Source organism: Aquarana catesbeiana, linkage group LG08 (genome assembly GCF_042186555.1).
Source record: "Aquarana catesbeiana isolate 2022-GZ linkage group LG08, ASM4218655v1, whole genome shotgun sequence".
NCBI lineage: Eukaryota > Metazoa > Chordata > Amphibia > Anura > Ranidae > Aquarana > Aquarana catesbeiana.
Genome location: NC_133331.1, coordinates 117,501,535 through 117,523,717, shown reverse-complemented (window position 1 = coordinate 117,523,717; position 22,183 = coordinate 117,501,535). Strand labels below are relative to the sequence as shown.

General features: G+C 41.5%; 1 protein-coding gene across 1 annotated transcript in view; it reads left to right on the top strand.

Annotated features, from left to right (window-relative positions):
* Positions 1-22,183, top strand: part of PCDH15 (protocadherin related 15) — a 2,079,434-nt gene that overhangs the window by 1,132,647 nt on the left and 924,604 nt on the right. Inside the window, exon 13 of the mRNA XM_073596339.1 lies at positions 9,756-9,890. Coding sequence (XP_073452440.1) covers positions 9,756-9,890 — 135 coding nt within the window. The remainder of the gene's footprint in view (positions 1-9,755; positions 9,891-22,183) is intronic.

Genomic DNA, 22,183 nt, shown 5'->3' with positions numbered 1-22,183 from the left:
TTGCCAAAGATGCGATAGATAGCGTCCAGGTTCAACATGAAGTTAGTCAACTTTGTGGCCAGAACAAGGGATCCACTCGCATGCAGAACAGATGCGTTGGTGACCCTGTGGGATCAGTTCTCACTGATCTATGCATATCCCCCTATTCAGTTGCTGCCTCGACTTCTTTGCAGGATCAAGCTGGAAAGAAAGCCAGTAATTCTGGTAGCACCAGCGTGGCACAGAAGGTCATGGTATGCAGAAATCGTAAAGATGACAGTGGATGGTCCCTCCCACTACGGCCAGATCTGCTCTCACAGGGACCGATATTCCATCCTACCTTACGGTCTCTAAATTTAACGGCCTTGGTATTGAAACCCACGTTCTGAAGAAACATGGGCTTTCCGGGTCAGCTATCTCTACCCTGATTAATGCAAGGAAGCCAGCTTCCCGAACTATTTATTATAGGGTCTGGAGGGCTTACGTTTCCTGATGTGAATCCAAGGGTTGGCACCCTTGGAGATATATCATAGACAGAATTCTTGCCTTTCTACAATTAGGGGTAGAAATTAAATTGGCCTTGAGTACTATTATAGGCCAAGTCTCAGCTTTATCGGTCTTATTTCAAAGACCGCTTGCTACACATTCGGGGTTTTATGCAAGGGGTGATGCAGCTTAACCTGCCAGTTAAACCTCCCTTGAACCCTTGGGTTTTGAACTTAGTTTTGTCTGTGTTACAATAACATCCATTTGAACCAATACAACATATTCCCTTAGTCCTTTTAAACAAGGAAGTTGGTATTTTTGGTTGCTATATCCTCAGCAAGCAGGTTTTCAGAATTGGCTGCTCTTTCTTGTAAAGAGCCATGTTTGATTATTAACGAGGACAGGGTGGTGTTACGCCCTTGCCAAAAGTGGTTTCAGGTTTTCACCTGAACCAAGATATTGTCCTGCCATCGTTTTTTCCAAAACCATGTTCCAGGGAAGAAAAGTCACTACATTGTCTTGATGTGGTGAGAGCAGTGAAAATCTATCTAAAGACAACTGCTCAGATTCGTAAGACTGAAGTCTTATTTATTCTGCTAGAGGGTCCTAAGAAAGGACAGGCAGCATTGAAATCCGCTGTTGCTAAGTGGATTCGGCAAGTTATAATTCAAACTTATAATTTAAGGGGTAAGATTCCCCCTTTTCAAGTTAAGGCGCACTCTACCAGGGCTTCTTGGGCAGTACGTCACCTGGCCTCCATTGCTCCGATCTGTAAGGCCGCAACTTGGTCTTCAGTGCATACATTCACAAAATTTTATCAGGTGGATGTGAGGAGGTATGAGGATATCGCCTTCAGGTGCAGTGTGCTGCAGGCAGCAATATAGGTCCTCAAGTCTGGGGGTACCCTCTGGGTTGTGTCTCCCTCCCCTCAAGTAGCATTGCTATTGGACGTCCTATTAAGTAATTACTTAAGGCCTTGTGTCCCATGATGTACGATAAAGAAAATAGGATTTTTATAACAGCTTACCTGTAAAATCCTTTTCTTGGAGTACATCACGGGACACAGTGGTCCCTCCCCTCTTTTAGGATTTAAGTATATTGCTTTGCTACAAAAGCTGATGTGCTCCTGGAAGGAAGAGGGGTTATATAGGGAGTGAACTTCCTGGATTGGGTATACCAGTGTCCATCACCTGAAGGTGGCCTATAACCCATTAAGTAATTACTTAAGGCTCTGTGTCCCATGATGTACTCCAAGAAAAGGATTTTACAGGTAAGCTGTTATAAAAATCCTATTTTTTTTTTTTTTTGCTGCCAGTCTGCATCGTTCATCATGATTGACAAGGTTTTGCATCATTGGACAATGTGATTGTTGATGCATTTATTTCATGGTGCATTTGTACCCCTTACTCTTTCACATGGGGGGCAGCATCTGGGGACCATCTTATTTTTAAGGGGGTTTCAAGATTCCATTAAGTCCCCCAGTCCACAGACTCTCACAACCTCCATGCCAGGGTTGTGAGGAAGAGGCCCTTGTCCTCATCAACATGGGTACAAGGTGCTTTTCCAAAGAAGTTCTCATACTGTTCCCTTTGTTTACGTTTTGTCAGCTGGTAATCCCCTTTGAGATGAGTGGATATGAGTTATGATTGTTAGAATGCTGTTGATCTTGGGTGCCCTAACAGCCAACCTGAACAGGAAGATGTTAGTATTACTGCTGTTGCCTTTCACAGAACAAGCAAAACTTCAGATCAAACCAGTGGCTCACAACAACTAACAAACAGTTGTTCTTATTGTTTATTGGAAAAAGAATATACAGTATACCTACACTTCAAAACAAAATAAACAAAAAAAAGAAGAATAAAAAAATCCTTTTTGGTCTTTATCTTTAAACTCAACATTTTCTATTTTCATAAATCCACCTGATTATCTCACGTAGGGCATACAATAAGGTGTCATCACAATTTCATTTGAGCTGAAATAAATATGAAATGTAAATAATGATGGTCAGATCTGCCTTGGTTTAATTAACAGGTTTGGCATAATTTTCCACTTTAGCTAATAGGAAATTAATTATCAAGGGACATGGGTAGCTAGGCACTGCCATGGGGGGCATGTACCAATACAAAAAAATAAAAATAAATCATTTAGCGAGGAACAGCTGTTTTAAAAAGGCTTAAAGGACAACATGAAAAATACACAATTGCTTTATGCCCTGTACACACGACCGGTTTTGCCATCAGAATAAACTCCGAAGGTTTCTCCGATGGAACGCTGACGGAATTCCATTCAAGCGGTCTTGCCTACACAAGGTCAAACCAAAGTCCGACCAAAGTCTGACCATCCAGAATGAGGTTACGTACAACACCTACGATGGGACTAGAAAAAGGAAGTTCAATAGCCAGTAGCTTCCGTATCGTACTTGCTTCAGATCATGCATCATTTTCAGTCCGTCGGAACAGCATACAGACACGCGGTCTTCCCGATAGGAATTGGTTCCATCGGAAATATTTAGAACATGCTCCATTTCTAGGTCCATCAGAATTTAAAAAAAAAAAAAAGTCAGATGAGGCATACACACGATCGGAATAGACGATGAAAAGCTTCCGTTGGACTTTTTCTGTCGGACATTCCGCTTGTGTGTACGCGGCTTTACAGTATATAACATGCTTGGGGGATAACGTCAACCTGTACATTGTACTAAAGCAAACGTTTCCCCCTGAAACATACTAGGCCATGTGCAATCTACATGGGGAAGGACACCTTGCCAGGAAGCCCCCAAACAAAGCACATTGTATCTGTTTATTAGTGATAAGCCAAACATACCAGGTCCGGAATCTGAACTCATTGAAATCAATGGCAGTCAAACATTAATTTTTAGCAATGACTATTTTCTAAGTTAAAAGCTTGGGGATTGACAAAAAGGGCATGGGAGCTGAACACTAACCTACTGAACATGTACCAAAGTAAAAAAAATGAACATCATTCAACAAGGAGAGGCCATTTTGCAGTGGCTCTAAAGGCAATATAAAAAATATGCAATTTTTAAAGATAATAAATTATAATGGTACTAATAATACTAATGGTAATATCATTTTTTAATAGGAGAGAGTATCCCTAATATAGCCATAATAATAAAATTACAAAGTAGTTTATTTCTAGAGACAGGTTAAACATTGTAAAGATTTTATGCACAGAATATAATCTTTTTCAAAGGAACAATATTTTGGAAGAAGAGAGATGTCCTATTTCAGCCCAAAATATTCAATTGTACTTATATGTTTTCAGAGACATACTGTATAAATTAGCATAGAAGTCAATTGAAGAATGAGAGAGAAGGCAGACTCAAACTTAAAAAGCAGTGGCAGTATATGTTAACACTGCCGGGCTGACAGTGTTAGGAGGTGTTAATAGTAGCTGGTGGTGCTCATGGGGGAAGGAGATGGCAACGGAGGCAGGATGCTGGATTTATTTAAGAACTGCAGTGATAAAAAAAGAGGCTTAGGAGGTGCTGAAAATAAATACTCTGGGTGACAAAATCCCCCAAAAATGTAATCTGCTGCATCTGCAGTAGGGGCTTTGTCAGCTTTGTCCAAGGTTAGACTGACTAGCATTAAATGTATGTTCGGAGAGTACAGTGGCTGCCAGACAGCCTAACAGGTTGATTGCATGCTGTAGTTCATCTTCATTACCCCAAAATAAAGGGGGTCATCTTTTGGAAGGTTGTCAACATCTGCCCTTGTCCCCATGTGCTTCTCCACCACATGATGTCAGCTGCTGCTGATAGCTGCTGGCAGTGGATAGTCCTGAGCTCTGAGTACAGAAAATTTTTTTGAATGCCTTGCTTAGATAGCTACCCCCACTGCTGCCCAACCTTTCAATGACAGCAGGGTCTAAGCCATATTGTCTGTGTGACAAGACACTGGCAGCATCTGGAAAAAGGTTCCTTTACAGCATGTCCTTTAGATGTTTCATCTTTTGCTCATTCTATGGGGACAGGATGAGTTCAGTGGTTTTCCTTCTGTAATGTGGATCCAGTGGGGTACCAACCAATATTTTCTCTGTCTTTGATGCGACAAAATCTAGATTCCTTTTGCGGGCTCTGAAACAAATATGAGCCCACCCACTACAAGTTGCCAAAGTCAAAGGAATCTGAGTCGAGAAGGATAACAACTATTCTCCCTCACTTACGTACAACTCCCGAGGTTAGCGAAAGATAAAACCTACATCTGCAGGTCTGCCCCATGTCCTTCTCCTCTTCTGAAATGCCACAACAGCAACCATCCTTCTGTTACTCTTTTTGCTCCTCTTGTATCTACTGAGGCCTCACAGGGATGGTATCTGGATATAGTGGCTGTTCCTCCACTGCGCACAATATCTGCCCCAGCATTACCAGAGCTCATTTTGCCACCTTAAACAATGGCAGTAAAGTGCATGCATCCTGCATGAAGAGCGACTGATTCAGGGTGAAGAACCTGACTTTCACCCAGCCTGTCATCATGTATTACTTGCATAGGTACTCATTCATGACCTGCTGCATGTGCAGCCCCTACAGCATAGCCAAGGTAGAGTTCCACCGCGTGGGCATGTGGCATATCAGGCAGGTTGTGGGCAGAGAGCTCCCACTGAATTTCACCCTGCTAAAGGCACATAGCAGGTTGATGGTGCTGTTTTCATAAGCAACATTTCCTGGTAGAGGATGGCATGGAGTTAATTACCTCATCCCTGCCCCTGCAGAGCTGACAGAATCTCTGCCCCATTGTGGCTCCTGTCCTGTGGCATTGTTTTTCCTTAACCATTGCATAGCCTTTGAATATTTGTCGGGGGTTGGTGGTTCAGAGGATGACTCACCCAAAGAAAGCATTAAGGAGGAAATGATGGAGGTGACTGCAGTGTCACCAGCTGTTACCCTGTCCATACTTGCTGAACCCTCCTGCTGACCTCATGGCCCAGCAATGTGGAAACATTACCCCCCCCACATAATGTTGAAGGACAGGTATGGCCTTTTGGTTGAAGAAATGCCAACCAGGAACTGTCCACTTTGGTACAGCACAAACTGTAGGTTCACAAAAAGGGCCCAAATACATCATCTGGAAGGGTAGGAGTTATACATTTTGTATAGTGGGAGTAAAGGGGAAACTTGAGGAGCTGGAAACCGGAGGAGGATTTGGGCCTTTTTCATGCTTTTAGCTAGCATTTAGGTACTGTTCCCAACGACCTGCATAATGAAAGTGATGTTTTTCTTCAGCTGGTTAAAATGATTGCATTGTACATAGAATACCCAGAGGGGGTTGTTGTTTTTTTCTTTTTTTTTTTTTTAAACAAAAGTGGGGTTATTCTTCAACTAATGAAAAAATAGAATGAACAAATAAAAATTTTGAATTCAAATGATTTTTTTTTATTTGCATTTGTAAGAATGTTTGTCAGGTTTCAGGTGACATCATTGTTCAAATATGGACTAAACCATATTTGATCTATAATGACCCAAAGATCACCATGCCATGGCACCCACACAGTTTTTATTTCTACTGCACAACCCCTCTCCTATGCTTATATTCACTCGTCAGCTGGGAATCCCTGGATGACAGCTGAATAGGCTGGGCAGGGATAACCATGATTGGTGGGATGTCAGCAGCTGCTGGCTCCTTAACATCCAGTCTGAGCAGTAGGCTATCATATATAGAAGTAGTAATACCACTGCTAAATGACTTATTTTCTGCTAAAGCTGAAGGTTCAGCCCAACCCCAGCTCATCCCTAGTAATGGTTTCACAAAATATCCTTAACAGTAGGATCAGTAAGGTTTACGATTCAGCTGTTAGAGCCTAGATGCATACGCCACCCTTGGCATGTCATGTATTGTTTGATCTTTCTAGTAATGTGTTTTTTTTTTTTTTCATTTTTTTTTAAACATTTACTTGTAATATTGCAGATGGGTTAATATTTTAGAAGCTCATTGTAACTAAATCCCATTGGCCTAAAATATTCAAGACTGTTCTTGGCACATACAGCATCCAGATCATGTACGAATTTAACTAGTTATAAAATATGTGTTGTTTTCTACACAATTTCTATTATTAACAACATCTCATTATACAAGATCTACCCACTTTATAATATCCTTTGCCAGGCATAGGAATTTCTGCACATTGTATACCTTGTCTGCTTGATCTAACTAGTCCTTCCCCTTTTTATTGAGAAAGGGGGGCAATGGCTGCTTGAACATTGATTCTCCAACAGATTAGAACATTTCCAAGTGGTAATAAACATATTCAGTTTTCAAAGCATTTTTATTTCTCTGTGTAGTTCTCTACGTGTCTTATCTCTATATTATCATTATTATTATTAACGATTTATATAGCGCCAACAGTTTACGCAGCGCTTTACAATGTAGAGGGGGGACAGCACAATTACAGTACAATAAAGAAGGGACAGAAGGGCCCTGCTTGTAGAGCTTACATTCTAAAGGGAGGGGGTGGTGGTACAAAAGGTAATAGATGTGGGGAATGATTTGATGGGGTTGTTAGGTGGGTGAGGGGATAGGCTTCCCTGAATAAATGAGTTTTCAGGGATCTCCTAAAGGTGGATAGGTTAGGGGCTGATCGGATATACGGGGGCAGGGAATTCCGAGGATGGGAGAGGCTCTGAAGAAGTCCTGAAGACGAGCATGAGAGGAGGTAACAAGGGAGCTAGAGAGCAGGAGGTGCTGGGAGGAGTGGCCGGGATGATTAGCGCGATAACTGCAGATGAGGTTGGTGATGTAGCTGGAGGTGATGTTGTGGATGGCCTTGTATGTTGTGGTTAGCATTTTGAATTTTATACGGTGGGGTAGGGGAAGCCAGTGAAAGGATTGGCAGAAAGGGGCAGCAGTCAAAGATCGATTAGTGAGGTGTGGATTAGTGAGGTGTATTAGTCTAGCAGCTGCATTCATAATAGACTGAAGGGGGGATAGCCTGCGTAAGGGTAGGCCATTAAGGAGAGAGTTGCAGTAGTCAAGGCGGGAAATAATCAAGTATTGAATAAGTTGCTTTGTGGTGTCATTAGTCAGGAAGGGTTGAATTTTGGAGATGTTGCGGAGGTTAAGGTGGCCGGATTTAGCCAGTGATTGGATGTGGGAGCTGAAGGAGAGTTCAGAGTCAAGGATGACACCCAGCACCCTGGCAAGTGTGGAGGGACCAATGGTTGTGCTGTTGATCTTAATGGTAAAGTCATGGGGGGCGGACTGGGAAGGAGGAAATATTACAAGCTCAGTTTTAGAAAGACTGAGTTTGAGAAAGTGGTGTGACATTCATACCGAGATGTCATTCAGTAAGTTTGAGATCCATGATGCGATCGAGGGGGTGAGTTGAGGAGTGGAGAGATACATCTGGGTGTCATTGGTGTAGAGGTGATATTGGAAGCCATGGGAGGTTATCAACTGGCCCAGGGAAGAGGACAAACCCTTGAGGTATCCCAACAGAGAGAGGAAGAGGAGTAGAGGAGATGGAGTTGTAAGTGACACTGAAAGTGCGCTGAGATAGATAGGAGGAGAACCAGGATAAAGCAGAATCACCGAGGCGAAGGGAGTGTAGTTTGCTGAGGAGGAGCAGGTGGTCAACTGTGTCAAAGGCAGCAGAGAGGTCTAAGAGTACGAGTATGGAGTAATGGCCATTGGTTTTAGCAGTTAGTAGGTCATTGGTGAGTTTTAGTGGGGCAGTTTCAGTAGAATGTTGTGGATGGAAGCTGGACTGTAGGGGGTCGAGAAGGTTGTTGTCCGTGAGGTAGCGACTCATTCGGTCATGGACAAGGCAATATGTAGTAGCCACTACACATCCTGACCATCCTAGGTGACCTTTGAACCAGTCAGATTGCTTGAAACTACTGGGCTATGTTAAATCCTAGGGAATTGTTCATTTATGCCCCGTATACACGATTGGACTTTCCGACAACAAAACCGTGGATTTTTGTTCAAAGGATGTTGGCTCCAACTTGTCTTGCATACACAAGGTCACACAAATTTTGGCCAACAATTATGAGCGTGGGAACGTGGTGACGTACAAGATGTACGACGAACCGAGAAAAAGGAAGTTCAATAGCCAGTGCGGCTCCTTCTGCTTGATTTTGAGCATGCATGAACTTTTGTGCGTCGGACTTGTGTACACACGATCGGAAATTCCGACAACAAAGTTTTGAGAGCCTGCTAGCCAACATTTGTTGGCGGAAAGTCCGACAACAAATGTTCGATGGAGCATACACACGGTCGGACTTTCAGCCAACAAGCTCACATCCAACATTTATTGTCGGAAAAACCAATTGTGTGTACGGGGCATTAGAGTGTAGGACAGTGCAAAATAAACAAAATTAATGAAAAACATCCCATACATCTCTCAATTACATGCATATTTCCCCATGTTAAACCAAATTGTACACACGCTGCACTTATCAAAATAAAAAAATAAGAAATTTCCACTAAAATATTAATAAAGTGATATTGTGCTTAACATATACAAAATCTATTAATACTATACTATACGTTAATGTGCAAATATGCAATAGCATATTGCCCCATGTATTACCTTTAAAAACACTACAATTACAGAAAAAAACAGTTGATTCTGAAAGAAACCCATTGGGCTTCTAACTTCCTGTGCACTCAGCTTCCTGTGCTGTACTAAAACTCAAAGCATTGTTATTAAAGCTGCTCTGTTCTGTGAACTGTGAACTGTAACCTCTTTTGTATCGGAGATGAGGAGAGGGGTAGGTATTCTGTATTTCAATGTAGGAGTGAGCAGCCTAGGGTGACATTGCTTTATAGGAAGTATGTTATTACCAGATAGAAAAAGAAAGATAGGGTGAACAAAAAGAAAACTAATGTAGCCTCCGCACCTAAGCACCGGTAAGACACAATGGGGGTTATTTACGAAAGGCAAATTCACTTTGCACTACAAGTGCACTGCAAGTGCACTTGGAAGTTCGGTCGATGTAGATCTAAGCGGGACATGCAAGGAAAATAAAAAACAGCATTTTAGCTTGCACATGATTGGATGATAAAATCTGCAGAGCTTCCCCTCATTTCAGATCTAGCCCTTAGATTTACAGCGACTGCACTTCCAAGTGCACTTTCAGTGCACTTACAAGTGCATTTGCAGTGCACTTGTAGTGCAAAGTGGATTTGCCTTTCATAAATAACCCTCAGTTTGTTACATGTATGTTCATTAATTTATGTGCACCTGAAATATGCAAAAGCTTTGAAAATTCTACTAAGTTGTAAACTCTAGTTGCAATGACACAACATCTCTTTTCTTTTCTTTACAAGACAAAAGATCCCCAGCTCTATCTATATTTGGTAGACTACAGCACAGTGTTTGCAGTAACCTCATCTGGAATTACTCGCCATCTCACATTGCTTCAACCAGTTGACCGTGAACGTCAGCAGATTTATAAATTCTCGGTAAGTACCTTCATGCTTCTTATGTTACATTTACCTATTAATCATTTGAAAGCACAAAATATTGTAAGGGATGAGTATATTGATTCATAAATCAAGCACATTGGCAAATTCTTTTTTTTGTTATTTGCCCACATTTAGATTTGTATACAGTATGTTGTAAGAAGCATAGGCTCAACTGGTATTGACAGCAGTAAATCATGCATGATACAGGGACATCTAGGAAGAGTCCAAACAGATTTGTCCTGCACTTTTGTTCGGAATCGCAGCAAGCACAGTTTCAATGCAGGAGGGCTTTGTACAGCAAGTTCATAGCATGAAACAAGTAAAATAATCTACTCAAGCTTCCTACACTACTAACAAAACATAGGTAATAAAGAAAACACAGGAGGGGTGCCAGACTAAGTGTAGCGGTTAGATTCCAGGATTTATTAAAAGCACAAATTGGCAATTCACAATTATTAGATAAAAACAAGCATGTAGATAAATCCCATGGCTAGGCATGAGGATTCCCCATAGATGGTGTGTCAGTGTCCGTTTCTAGGATGGTGAAGTGGCAGAAGTCAGGACTGTAGAAAGTGGCCGGCTGTGATGGTAACCAGCGTGGAAGTGTGGCGCAGTCTAATAAAGGCTGTGGGCCGAGGGCAGGATCAGAGGAACCCACCCAGCTCCTTGATTGCCTGCATCTAAAGGAAACTGATACCAGGGGTTGCAACTAACAGCAATAGGCAATATCAATGGACTATAAATGTTAACCCAAAATAGCAACAAACATTATATTGATATTTTACACAAAGTGGCTCAGATAACAATACAGTACAATATACCCAGAAGAGTGAACTCATTAATTATAAATAACAGAATAAAAGCTTTAGAAGTGATAAAAGAAGTGACAAAAACACAAAATTAATGACAACAATAAATGACAATAACATCATACCTAATTAGCTAAATAAGGACTCAAACAACATTAAGAAGATTAATCCGGCGCCAGCATCTGTCTTAAAGGATGTCAAGTACATTACCAAAAAAGTAAAAGACAAATGATGTATGTAAATTATGCATGCACATACACATGAGAATGCATGCGCATCTCCATCAGGAATAAAGTCTCATATAACAACCCACTTACCCATAGAAGTAGGTAGATAGGGACGTTGAAAATTGATATCAAGACCTGAATTATATGCAAATATATATAAATAAATCAGTATATAGCTGGAAGGATATAATCAGCTATAATAGAACCAACGAAAGATTACATCATTATACACATTAGACATGTGCAATTATTTTAGTTTTTTAACAAATTTCAAACTATTAACAAAATATTAGGCACCTAAACGACCACAACATACAGGAATATACAATGTAATATTGACATAAAAGCACACACATACAGGTTGGACTTGATGGACTTGTGTCTTTTTTCAACCTTACCAACTATGTAAATCAGAAAATACTGCATTATGGCTGCTGCATGGAGCTGATGATCATAGGAAATTAACATATTACACACATTGAGACAATATTTTTAAAACCCCTTGGTATCTGTTGTTTACTCCAATTAGGAAGTTCAAAGGTGATATTTTACAAATTATTTTTTTTCTGCGTGAAATTGTACCTTCGAATACTGTATGTTTTATACTTTGCTTCTGATTTTCTTAAATAACAATGACACAGTTCCAAAAAACAAACGTAGAAGATAATATATTTGTGGTGAGATGAGAAAACAAATTTTATCAAAAAAAAAAAAAAAAACAAGCACACCTCTGCTAACCTTGTTTCCAGTGTTACTGTGACATTTTACAGTTTAATTCATCATCTATTTATTCTGTGTATTTGAAGATAGAGGTAACATTTTTGTTAAAATCAGTTTTGTTTTATTGACATTCATTTCTGCGCCACTTATTTAATGTTAATGCATTGATTCATACTACAAACATTTCACTTAGAATCTAATGCCGTAGGGAAAATTCAAATGACTGTTCCTCTTCATTTACGTAGTCTGAAAAAATCATTATACCTAGAGAGCTTAAGCTGCACTTCTATACTTGCCAGCCAGTAATGACAACTCTATCAAACGCATATTAATTTCAACAGAATGTCTAGGTTTCGAATAGAACATGTAGAAATGTCTAAAATTGGATCAGCTGAGCATCTTGGCACAGAATATTATTCCCAAATTTGTGATGTAATGCTTGCAAAAACCTTGTCCCTCCTAAAAATAGGGTTTATAAGCAACTTTTAAAGACATTCCAAACTGTGAATATGAATGAGGTGTAAAATGAAAGAAAAAACAAAATGATTGGTAATAAAGGGACTTGGCAATGCATAGAGCAGGTTTATTTGTCACAGGAGGCTAATTCTGAATGAAAGTAGCTTATGAAATGCATGGCGGTGTCTATATTGGATAGAAATACTAAAGAGCAATGGCAGAAAATGTATCATCTTAAAGTGACACTGTATGCCTAGAAATTGAACCTGTCAATTAACAGATCAAATTTTGCCCTGTGAAAACAATACAATGGAACAAAACATGGTTAAATCAAGTTATAATTCTGAAAGCTTTTTTCACTGTGAGATTGTGTGGGAATTTAGTGAAGGTGAACTATATAATTTATATGAAATTGACTTTCTTGTAAAGTATCTAATATAATATTATATAATATACTACTGCTTGGGGGGACATGATACAAAGACATCATAAGTTAAAAAGAAGAAACATAGACGTTCCTAATAAGTCTGGTTTGCAGTTTGCGAGAAGTCATGTGGGGGACACGGCAAACATTTGGGTACCTGAGTATTGTGGGTACCTGAGTATTGTGGGTACCTGAGTATTGTGGGTACCTGAGTATTGTGGGTACCTGAGTATTGTGGTTACCTGAGTATTGTGGTTACCTGAGTATTGTGGTTACCTGAGTATTGGGAGTACCTGAGTATTGGGAGTACCTGAGTATTGGGAGTACCTGTGTATTGGGAGTACCTGTGTATTGGGTGTACCTGTGTATTGGGTGTACCTGTGTATTGGGTGTACCTGTGTATTGGGTGTACCTGTGTATTGGGTGTACCTGTGTATTGGGTGTACCTGTGTATTGGGTGTACCTGTGTATTGGGTGTACCTGTGTATTGGGTGTACCTGTGTATTGGGTGTACCTGTGTATTGGGTGTACCTGTGTATTGGGTGTACCTGTGTATTGGGTGTACCTGTGTATTGGGTGTACCTGGGTAGTGTGAATACCTGGGTAGTGTGAGTACACGTGGTCTGTGAGTGCATGTGGTCTGCGAGTGCACGTGGGTCTGCGAGTGCATGCAGGTCTGCGGGTGCACACGGGTCTGCAGGTGCACGTGGTCTGCAAGTACATGTGTATTGTCTTGTTATGTACCTGGGTAGTGTATTGAGTATTAGTGTCAGGAAGCTAGTTGTTAGGTAATTTGGACAGGGTATAATCCCCAATCCTCATTAAATTGGTAGGTATGATGCCCGGCGGGTGTGGAGATGCGACTCTGTGTACATCTTGCAGGATGTATGTATTCCTTGATTATCTGATCGAGGGCAAATACTGCTGTGCAAAATGTAAGCACATTGTTTTCCTGGAAGCCCAGGTTCTGAATCTAGGGAAGCAACTGTCAGCACTTAGAAGACCCTCCATACTAAAGGAGAGTCGGGAACGTACCCGGCAGATGCCAGCAGCGGTCAGCATAGAGGTGAGTGGGGAGAAAGAGGTGCAGGCACCAGAAAAGAGTAGATGGGTGACAGTCAGGAAGGATAGAGGGGAAAGTGCCAGGGGGGCCGATCCAGGGCTGGAGCATCCCAATAAGTACGCTCCATTAAGTGACAATGGTGAAACCAGTCAGGGACCAGCACTGCTGGAGCTGAGGGACTCTCCTGGAGCGAAGGGAAAGGATAGACAGATTCTGCTGGTAGGGGACTCAATTCTTAGAAGGACAGAATGGGCAATCTGTGACAAAGACCTGAAGTGCCGAACTGTATGCTGTCTACTCGGGTTCAGTACATAACGGATCTGGTGGACAGATTACTGGGAAGGACTGGGGAAGACCCGGCTATCATGGTGCACATTGGCACCAATGACAAAGTCAGAGGCAGATGGAGTGTCCTAAAGAATGATTTTAGGGACTTGGGAGCTAAATTAAGGAAAAGGACCTCCAAGGTAGTATTCTCAGTAATGTGAACTAAAGATACTGTTGTACGAGGAGTATTTGGATTTTGTGGGAAATTCAGAGACCTGGTTCAACAGCTCTCATGATTGGCTGGCAACCATTCAAGGGTATTCCCTTTATCACAGAGATAGAGAGGGTAAAAAAGGGGAGGGGTATGTCTATATATCAAGAATAATGTACACGTGAATGAGAGAGATGACATCACTAATACGCATACACACGATCAGAAATGCCGCCAGCAAAACTCCGATGAGAGCTTTTGGTCAGAAAATGCGACCGTGTGTATGCTCCGTTAGACTTTTGCTGGCGGAATTCCGGAAAGATTGAGAGCAGGTTCTCAATTTTTCGGTTGGAAAAAGTTCCTAGCCGGAAATACGATCGTCTGTATGCAATTCCGACATGCCAAAAATGATGCATGCTCAGAATCAAGTACGGGATAGAAGCGCTCGGTCTGGTAAAACTAGTGTTCGTAATGGAGCTAGCACATTCCACACGCTGTAAATTTTTGGATCTTTTAATGCAGCGCATTCTTTTGTTCTTTATAATGCTAGAATCATGAATTTGTTTTGCTGCTGATATTCACACAGAGTTCTCACAAACTTATTTCTTTATTATTTCTCGTGATCTCCTGAATCATATTTTTTGTTTTTAAAGCCAGATCTCCATAATAATGTTTAGAATTGTTTTTTATAGTCATCTTTTTTTTATTTATTTTTTTAATCAAGAACTCCTTTTTTTGGATTATTTTTAAATTATTTTCTAGAGATCTGCATATATTTTTTTTTTTTTTTTTTGGTGTGTCAAGTTTCCACAACAACATTATTATCTTGTATTTTTAAAGCTCAAGGAGGTTGGTGTTGGTGTCCCTTGTTAATTAGACATTGTATTTTTGAAATGTACCTGCCTACTCAAACAAACTGTCCTATTTGAAGAAAAATACATAGGCAAGTATTTTCATATTAAAAAAAACATTTATTCTGGCTCATAATAACAAAATAAAGAGGAAGGCAACACTGGAGAAACTGCTTGAATTTGCAAAACCTTTGGCCCCCCAGGGCAGACATCAAATTTTTGTAAATTAAAATTGGTAGCCTGAGAAGTCCATATAATGGGGAACATAATCTGGTGTCCAGGACCCCCTGAGATCATGAACAGCAGCAGATGACATATATGTCCCCAGGCTGTGGTACTACAACAGCCTGTGTCTTCTGTCAGACCAGACTGAATCCAGGCCATCACTTTCTTGTCTTCCTTGCAGCCTTCCCTGCAGCCTTCCCTGCAGCCTTCCCTGCAGCCTTCCTTGGAGGCTGTGGCTCTGGAGGTGGACTTGTGGCAGGAGGAGGAGGATGGGCAAGCGCACATAAGTGTGCGTCATCAGTCATTTGGCCCCTCAACCCCTTGTAAATGGCCTCAACAAAAAGTTTTTCACAGTTGTGGCATTGGCCCTCCTCCATTTGCAGCAATTTGGAAGCTATATAGTAGCCCTAGGCCTCTTCAGCATTGGGGGGGTTTCAGGGCCGCATTAGCCTCCTTAATGAGGCCCAGTGCTGCCTCCTCCACGTTACTCCCCTTCCTGGCCCTTTTTTGTTGGAAGGCGGAGGGGAGGCACCTGGGATTGGGTGAGGCTACTGGGCCCGGCCACTTCCTGGCTGCCACTTACCCCCGCCACCTCCTGGCTGACACTTACCCCCGCCTCCTCCTGTGTGCCACATTCCAGAGCCTCGTCCTGGCTGAGGTCTTCCTGTGTATGAAAAAGGGACATAGCTTTAGTTTTTGGTTCAGCAATCGCACACAATTTTCAGCTCATGACTGTTGCAAATTGAATGTTAATAAATAGAAAAGACTATCATTCTGAGCCCAGAATTTTTCATTCTTGTCCCAATCATTCTTGGCCCCTACTGTCTATTGATATGTAAAACAGTTTTTGTTCAATCATTTATTTGTTCTCAATAATATCTAGTTAACAACAATAATTTTAGGACAATAAATATGTAAAAAAATACTATACCTGACTCCAGCTGGGCTCTTCCACTTCTTCCAGGTTGAAAGGCCCAGGTTCGTCCTCAGAAGCCTCAGCTGGGGTTGAGGGATAGGTGGAGGGAAGGCTGGATGGAAGTGTGGAAAGTGATTCCCTGACTTCCATCTGGTCTTCCAGAAACCGCATCCTGGTGTAGTACCACAGACTGGGTACATACACATCCTCTGCTGCTGCTCCTGACCTCATGGAAGCCTGGATCTTATTAAGCTCCTTCCTATACGTGCTTCCCAAGCTATCAATTTTCCTCTCCACAAACTCGATGTCTGCGTTGGGGACCTGCATCTTCACAAATTGCAGCAGTTTCTCCAGCGATGCCTTCCTTGCTTGTTTGTTGCGATATAAGGGATTTTTAACCTCCCACAAATTATGCATATACCTGTATTTGTCAATGAACTGGCCCATGAAATCCAGGTCTTTGAATTGTTTCATCTTTGCTGAAAGACCAAACACCAGACACAAACACGAAATATCAGGCTAAACTCTCCTAATCTTCTACCAATATAGGCCTCAATCTATAATCTGTATAGGCCACTGATGTCCCAAGTTAAAATGTTACCTTCGTTTAAACGTTCGTCGCTTCCGGTTTTCCTTCTTCCGCACACAGAACGTACGTACGACACACGCGTGTTAACCTTATATACACTGCGCATGCGTGAAACTTCGCCAACGTCACCTGCCCCTGACATCCTTTCTAGAATATTCCCCGCCCCTTCTCTTTTTGCGCAGTGGGAGATGAACATGGCGGACACAGCAGGTGCATAATAGCAGTAATGAGGAGGAGGAAAGCCCGAAACGTCCCGATCCCAGAGGAGAAGATTTAAGGCCTCAAATATGGCCTTTGTAGAGATGGTGGACATATTGAAGAGGGCCGACTATGATGGGAAGTATGGACTGTACTTAAACCCAAATGTGAGAAAGGCCAAGATCATGACTAAAATTGTGAAGAGTCTGCACAGGAATTTTGGGGTACGACGATCCAAGGAGCAACTGAGGAAACGCTGGTCAGACCTGAAATTGAGGGAGCGGGATCAATATAGAAAGATCAAGAAAGTGCTTCTAAAAAGTAAGTGGTTTTCGTGTGTTCCGATTATTAATATTACTTGCATGCTGCGCCATGTGCTTTTCTTTACTGTTGTACAGTTTAAAATGGCAACTTTCATGTTCGTGGTCACAGTAATCGGTCGTAGGAAACATCATTAGTTTTCAACTAAATACAATATTTTTGGCAGATACAGAGTTAATTACATTTGGTCATTCTAATTTGTATTAAAAGAAATTTAGGACATTGTTGTCTAGATGTGTTTGTAACTAGAATGAATTGCAAACTTGATTCAGTGTAATGTAAGGAGAGGACACTCAGCAGCTGTTTACACATCTGGACTCAGGAGCACTAGTGTGGGACACAAGAACAAACTTTTTAGGGTATCCCACACAGGTACTCCAGTGGATACTTGTGGTGTCTCCATGTGTGAAACTTGTCCAAAAAAAGGTAAGTATTGCAGCTTTGTTAAGGGAATAAATAATGTTTTCAACTTGGAACTCAGCCAAAACAGACAATTGTACCCCATTTCCAAGCAATGTTTCACATTCATATTTCTGGGCACAAATATCTGTGTGCTAAGTATATCTTTCATTTCATTCTTATAGGGGAGAAAAGACTCGGGACGTCTGAGGACTCCAGGAACCCCCCCACCTCCTGAAGAAGGGGAACAGAGGACACAACCAGAGGATGTGGAGGAAGGAGAGGTGGTGGAAATTGTCACCATAACAGGTGAGTGTCTGACGCCACAGATTCAGATAATAGATGTATGTCTGCATATTTATAATACATGAAGTTTTTTTTTTTTTCTCTTTTAGGTGATGTGCATGTTGTGGAAGGACAATCTCCTCTTTTCACCACTGACGGTGCACAAAGACTAATCCAGGACATCATGTATTGTAGTCAGGATTTAGACATCATCAAGCAAAAGACAAATGAGGTTGAACAAAAACTGAAGAACGCATTTTGACGCATTTTAAAAGCCAAATTTGGAAGATGTACACAGTGTGTCAACATGTGCTATCTGCCATCAGGGGATATCAATGTACGCGTTTTGTGGGTGTAACCCCTTCCTCGTAACTCAAGTAGGTGAGAGGAAGGGGTTGCACCCCCAAAACACATCCATTAATCCCCCATGATGCGAGATAGCACATGTTGACATTAGGTATGGGATCAGGAGGGAAATCCCCAGTTTTAATCCCAATTTGTGTGCATCTTCTAAATTTGGCTTTTACAGGATTGACATCACCCCATCTGATGAAGGCAAGATCAAGACATTTTTGATACTAAAATGTCTGATATTGCCTCACTTTTTCAATGTTGAACTTTGTAAGTTCCAGAGTTGTGTATGTTATGTTTGCAAACATGCCTGTTTATGTACTTTTCTAAAAATTTCAAGGTAAAACTTTAAAAAACAAGATGTGTTTTTTTTAACACAAAATGTTCTATAACGCACATGTGAATGTGCACGGAGTAAAAGGTTTTATACTCAACAATGTGTGGCTTCTTGTTTCAATGCTCAATACCACTTTTTGTATTAAGTTGGTGTTTACAGTGACAATGGGGGTTAGTTAATATTGTAAAAACCACTTGGCACTACAAGTGCACTAGGAGAACCTAGGAGACAGCTTAAAACACAAGCAGTGAATCAAAATCAAGATTTTATCAGATCATTTTTTTTTATTTAGAAAATATTTTAAAATTTTCTGGCATAGCAATGGCCCCCCTACCCGTAAAATATTCAACATATTTTTCCCGCACTTCATGGGCGCTTTGGGGGGGCAAGCCAGGACGGCCACCTTCCAGGGCCGTCATTCCATTTTCTTGAAATCCGGCCTCAGGCCCAACTGTGGCAACATAATTTGGAGCATTTCTTTTTAAAAAGTTGTGCAGTATGCAGCAGGATAATACAATGTGGTTCAGTTTGTACTCCACCATATTTATAGCCTTTAGAAAGAAACCAGCTGGCCATTATCCCAAAGGTATTCTCCATGACTCTTCAGGCTCTGGCCAGCTGGTAATTAAAAATCCTCTTCTCTGGGGTGAGGGTCCTCTGGGAGAATGGCTTCATCAGGTGATCGCCCAGACTAAATGCTTCATCAGCAATAAAAACAAATGGGAGTCCTTCAACGTTCTCTTCCACAGGTGGCAATCCCAAGCCACCACTCTGGAGACGTCCATAGAACTCCGTCTGGGCAAAGACTCCATCTGACATCCGGCCATTCTTCCCCACGTCCACATAGAGGAACTCATGTGTCGCTGACACCACCGCCATCAGCAGGATACTATGAAACCCCTCATAATTAAAATAGTATAACCCCGAATGGGGTGGTGGGACTATGTGGACATGTTTCCCATCAATTTCCCCTCCACAGTTGGGAAAGTCCCAACGGTCGGCAAAGTGGGAAGCCACAGTCTGCCATTCCTGTGGCATCGAAGGAAACTGTGGAGTCAAAACAGAAAAAATAAAATTAGTAATTTTGCACATAACATTGCAAGCAGATTAGACACAAACATTCTTGGCCAAAATCAGTATAACTTTTATTTTAAGGAGTATTTAAAGACAAAAGTATAAGGTCCACTTATTAGATTCTTTCCCCCCCTCTGATGGCCCATTGAAAACATTTTAGTGGGGGAGATGTTTTTGACAGGTAACCCTCTCCACTTCATTGAGAGCTGAATGTATAAATAATGTGTGTTACTTTGGCCAGCCCCTCCTTACTTACACTATTGGCAGCCCACTGGACAGGTAAGACGTGTCATAATACTAAAATAAAAATACACACTGTACAAATTGAAGCACATTTTTACATTCTGCAATTACCTATCAAGATAATAATAGGAGAACAAAACTTTAAACAGTACCATTTGAAAGTATTCAGGCCAGCCCTTTTAGTACATGCTTTGGTGAATTAATCCATAAATCTGACCACAAAAGAGGTAGGTATAGTATGTATGGGTTTGACAAAGTTAGCAGATAGAGGATTGGTATCGGCTGACTTAGCGGTTGGGGGGAGGGAGGGTTCCAAATGATTTTGGGACCCCAAAAAAAGCCTCTGGCACTCTGCCTGAATTTAAGCACACAAATAACATTTGTACACATTTTAGGGGGTATTTAGGGTAAAGCACTACAATGGAGCTGACAAAATACATTAAGTGACTAGGCTAGGTGTATATGGGCCCAGGTTAGCATGCTGGGGAGGTTAGTGAAGGCAAATATGCATGAAGGACAAAAATGGAGCATCAAAAAAATCCAGCATGCATGAGGACAAAGGGGACATTCACAGCATATTACAATCATGGTAATTATGGAATGATGAAATAAATACAATACATTAGCAAACATTAAATACATATAATGTGATGTTAAAGGGGAAAACTTACCCTAATATAGTCCTTCTGCAGGACCAGAATTATAGCAGAACAGGTGTCTGGAATAATGATCCCCAGAGCCTGGGGGGGAGATGCCTTTTGGGAACTTGAGGTCCTGCAGACTTCTCCCCGTCACCAAGTACAGCAACGAGGCGACGAACCTCTGCTCTGGAGTGATGGCTTGCCGCATGCAGGTGTCCTGCTCCATAATATAAGGGGACAGCAAAGCAAATAGACAGTGAAAAATGGGGTCCATCATCCGGAGATAATTCCTGAAATCATCAGGATTATTCTCCTGGATCTCACGCAGCAAAGGCATGTGAGAGAATTGGTCATGCTGGAGCAACCAATTCTTGGTCCATGAACTCCTCCCCACCCTGTTCATGGACTGGGCTTGGGTCAAAGTAAGAACCCCAACACCAAGCCTCCGCACGCAACATGGCTTCAAAACAGTAGGCTAGTCAGAACGAACAGAATACACTGAAGTACAGCAAGGCCTGTGAAGAGCGAGCTGAAAATCAGAAACGAGCGGACAAGAACGCACTGAAAAACATATACGAACTGACTACACGCACTGAAAAGCAGATACAAGCCCACAAGCACAAACTGAAGAGCAGTGACAGACTGAAAAGCACGAAAGCTGAAAAGCGCAAATCGTCTCTCACCAAACTTCTACTAACACGAGATAAACACGAGATTAGCAGAAGGAGCCCAAAGGGTGGCACACTGGCTATTGAACTTCCTTTTTCTAGTCCCGTCGTACATGTGGTATGTCACCGCATTCTTGACGATCGGAATTTGGTGTGACCGTGTGCATGCAAGACAAGCTTGAGCGGAATCCCGTCGGAAAAGCCATCATACCTTTTTCCAACCAAAATCCTGATCGTGTGTACGCGGCATAAGGGAGCTAGGGAGGAGGTGGAATCCTTATGACTAGAGCTCCAAAGGGATGAAGCTAAGGGGAAAATAATACTGGGAGTATGCTATAGTCCCCCAAACCTGAGGGAGGAGGCTGACATGAGCCTCCTATCACAATTTGGATTAGCAGTAAGGATGGGAAGTGTCATCATAATGGGGGATTTTAATTATCCAGACATAGACTGGGCAGAGGGAAGCACAAATTTGTCTAAGACTCGCCAGTTCCTAAATGTCTTTCAGGACAATTTCATTGGCCAGATGGTAGACACACAAACTAGAAATAAAGTGTTACTAGATCTACTGATTACCAACAATACAGACCTGATTACGGATGTCGAAATATGGGGGAAATTTAGGAAACAGCGATCACAGATCAATTGGCTTCAGTTTAAATCACACAAATAGCAAACATAAGGGGAATACAAAGACACTGAATTTCAAAAGAGCCAACTTCCCTAAACTACGAACCTTGCTAGAAGATATAAATTGGGATAAAATCTTATGAACAAACAACACGGAGGAGAGATGGGTTTGCTTTAGGAGCATATTAAATAAGGGCAGTAGCCAGTGCATCCCATTGGGTAATAGATTTAAAAGAGCAAACTAAAGTCCTGGATGGCTTAACTCCAATGTAAAAATGCATATAAAAGCAAAGGAGAAGACCTTCAAAAAATACAAGGTTGAGGGATCATCATCAGCATTCAGACTTTAAGAATGCAACAAGAAATGTAAGGGTGCAATTAGGGT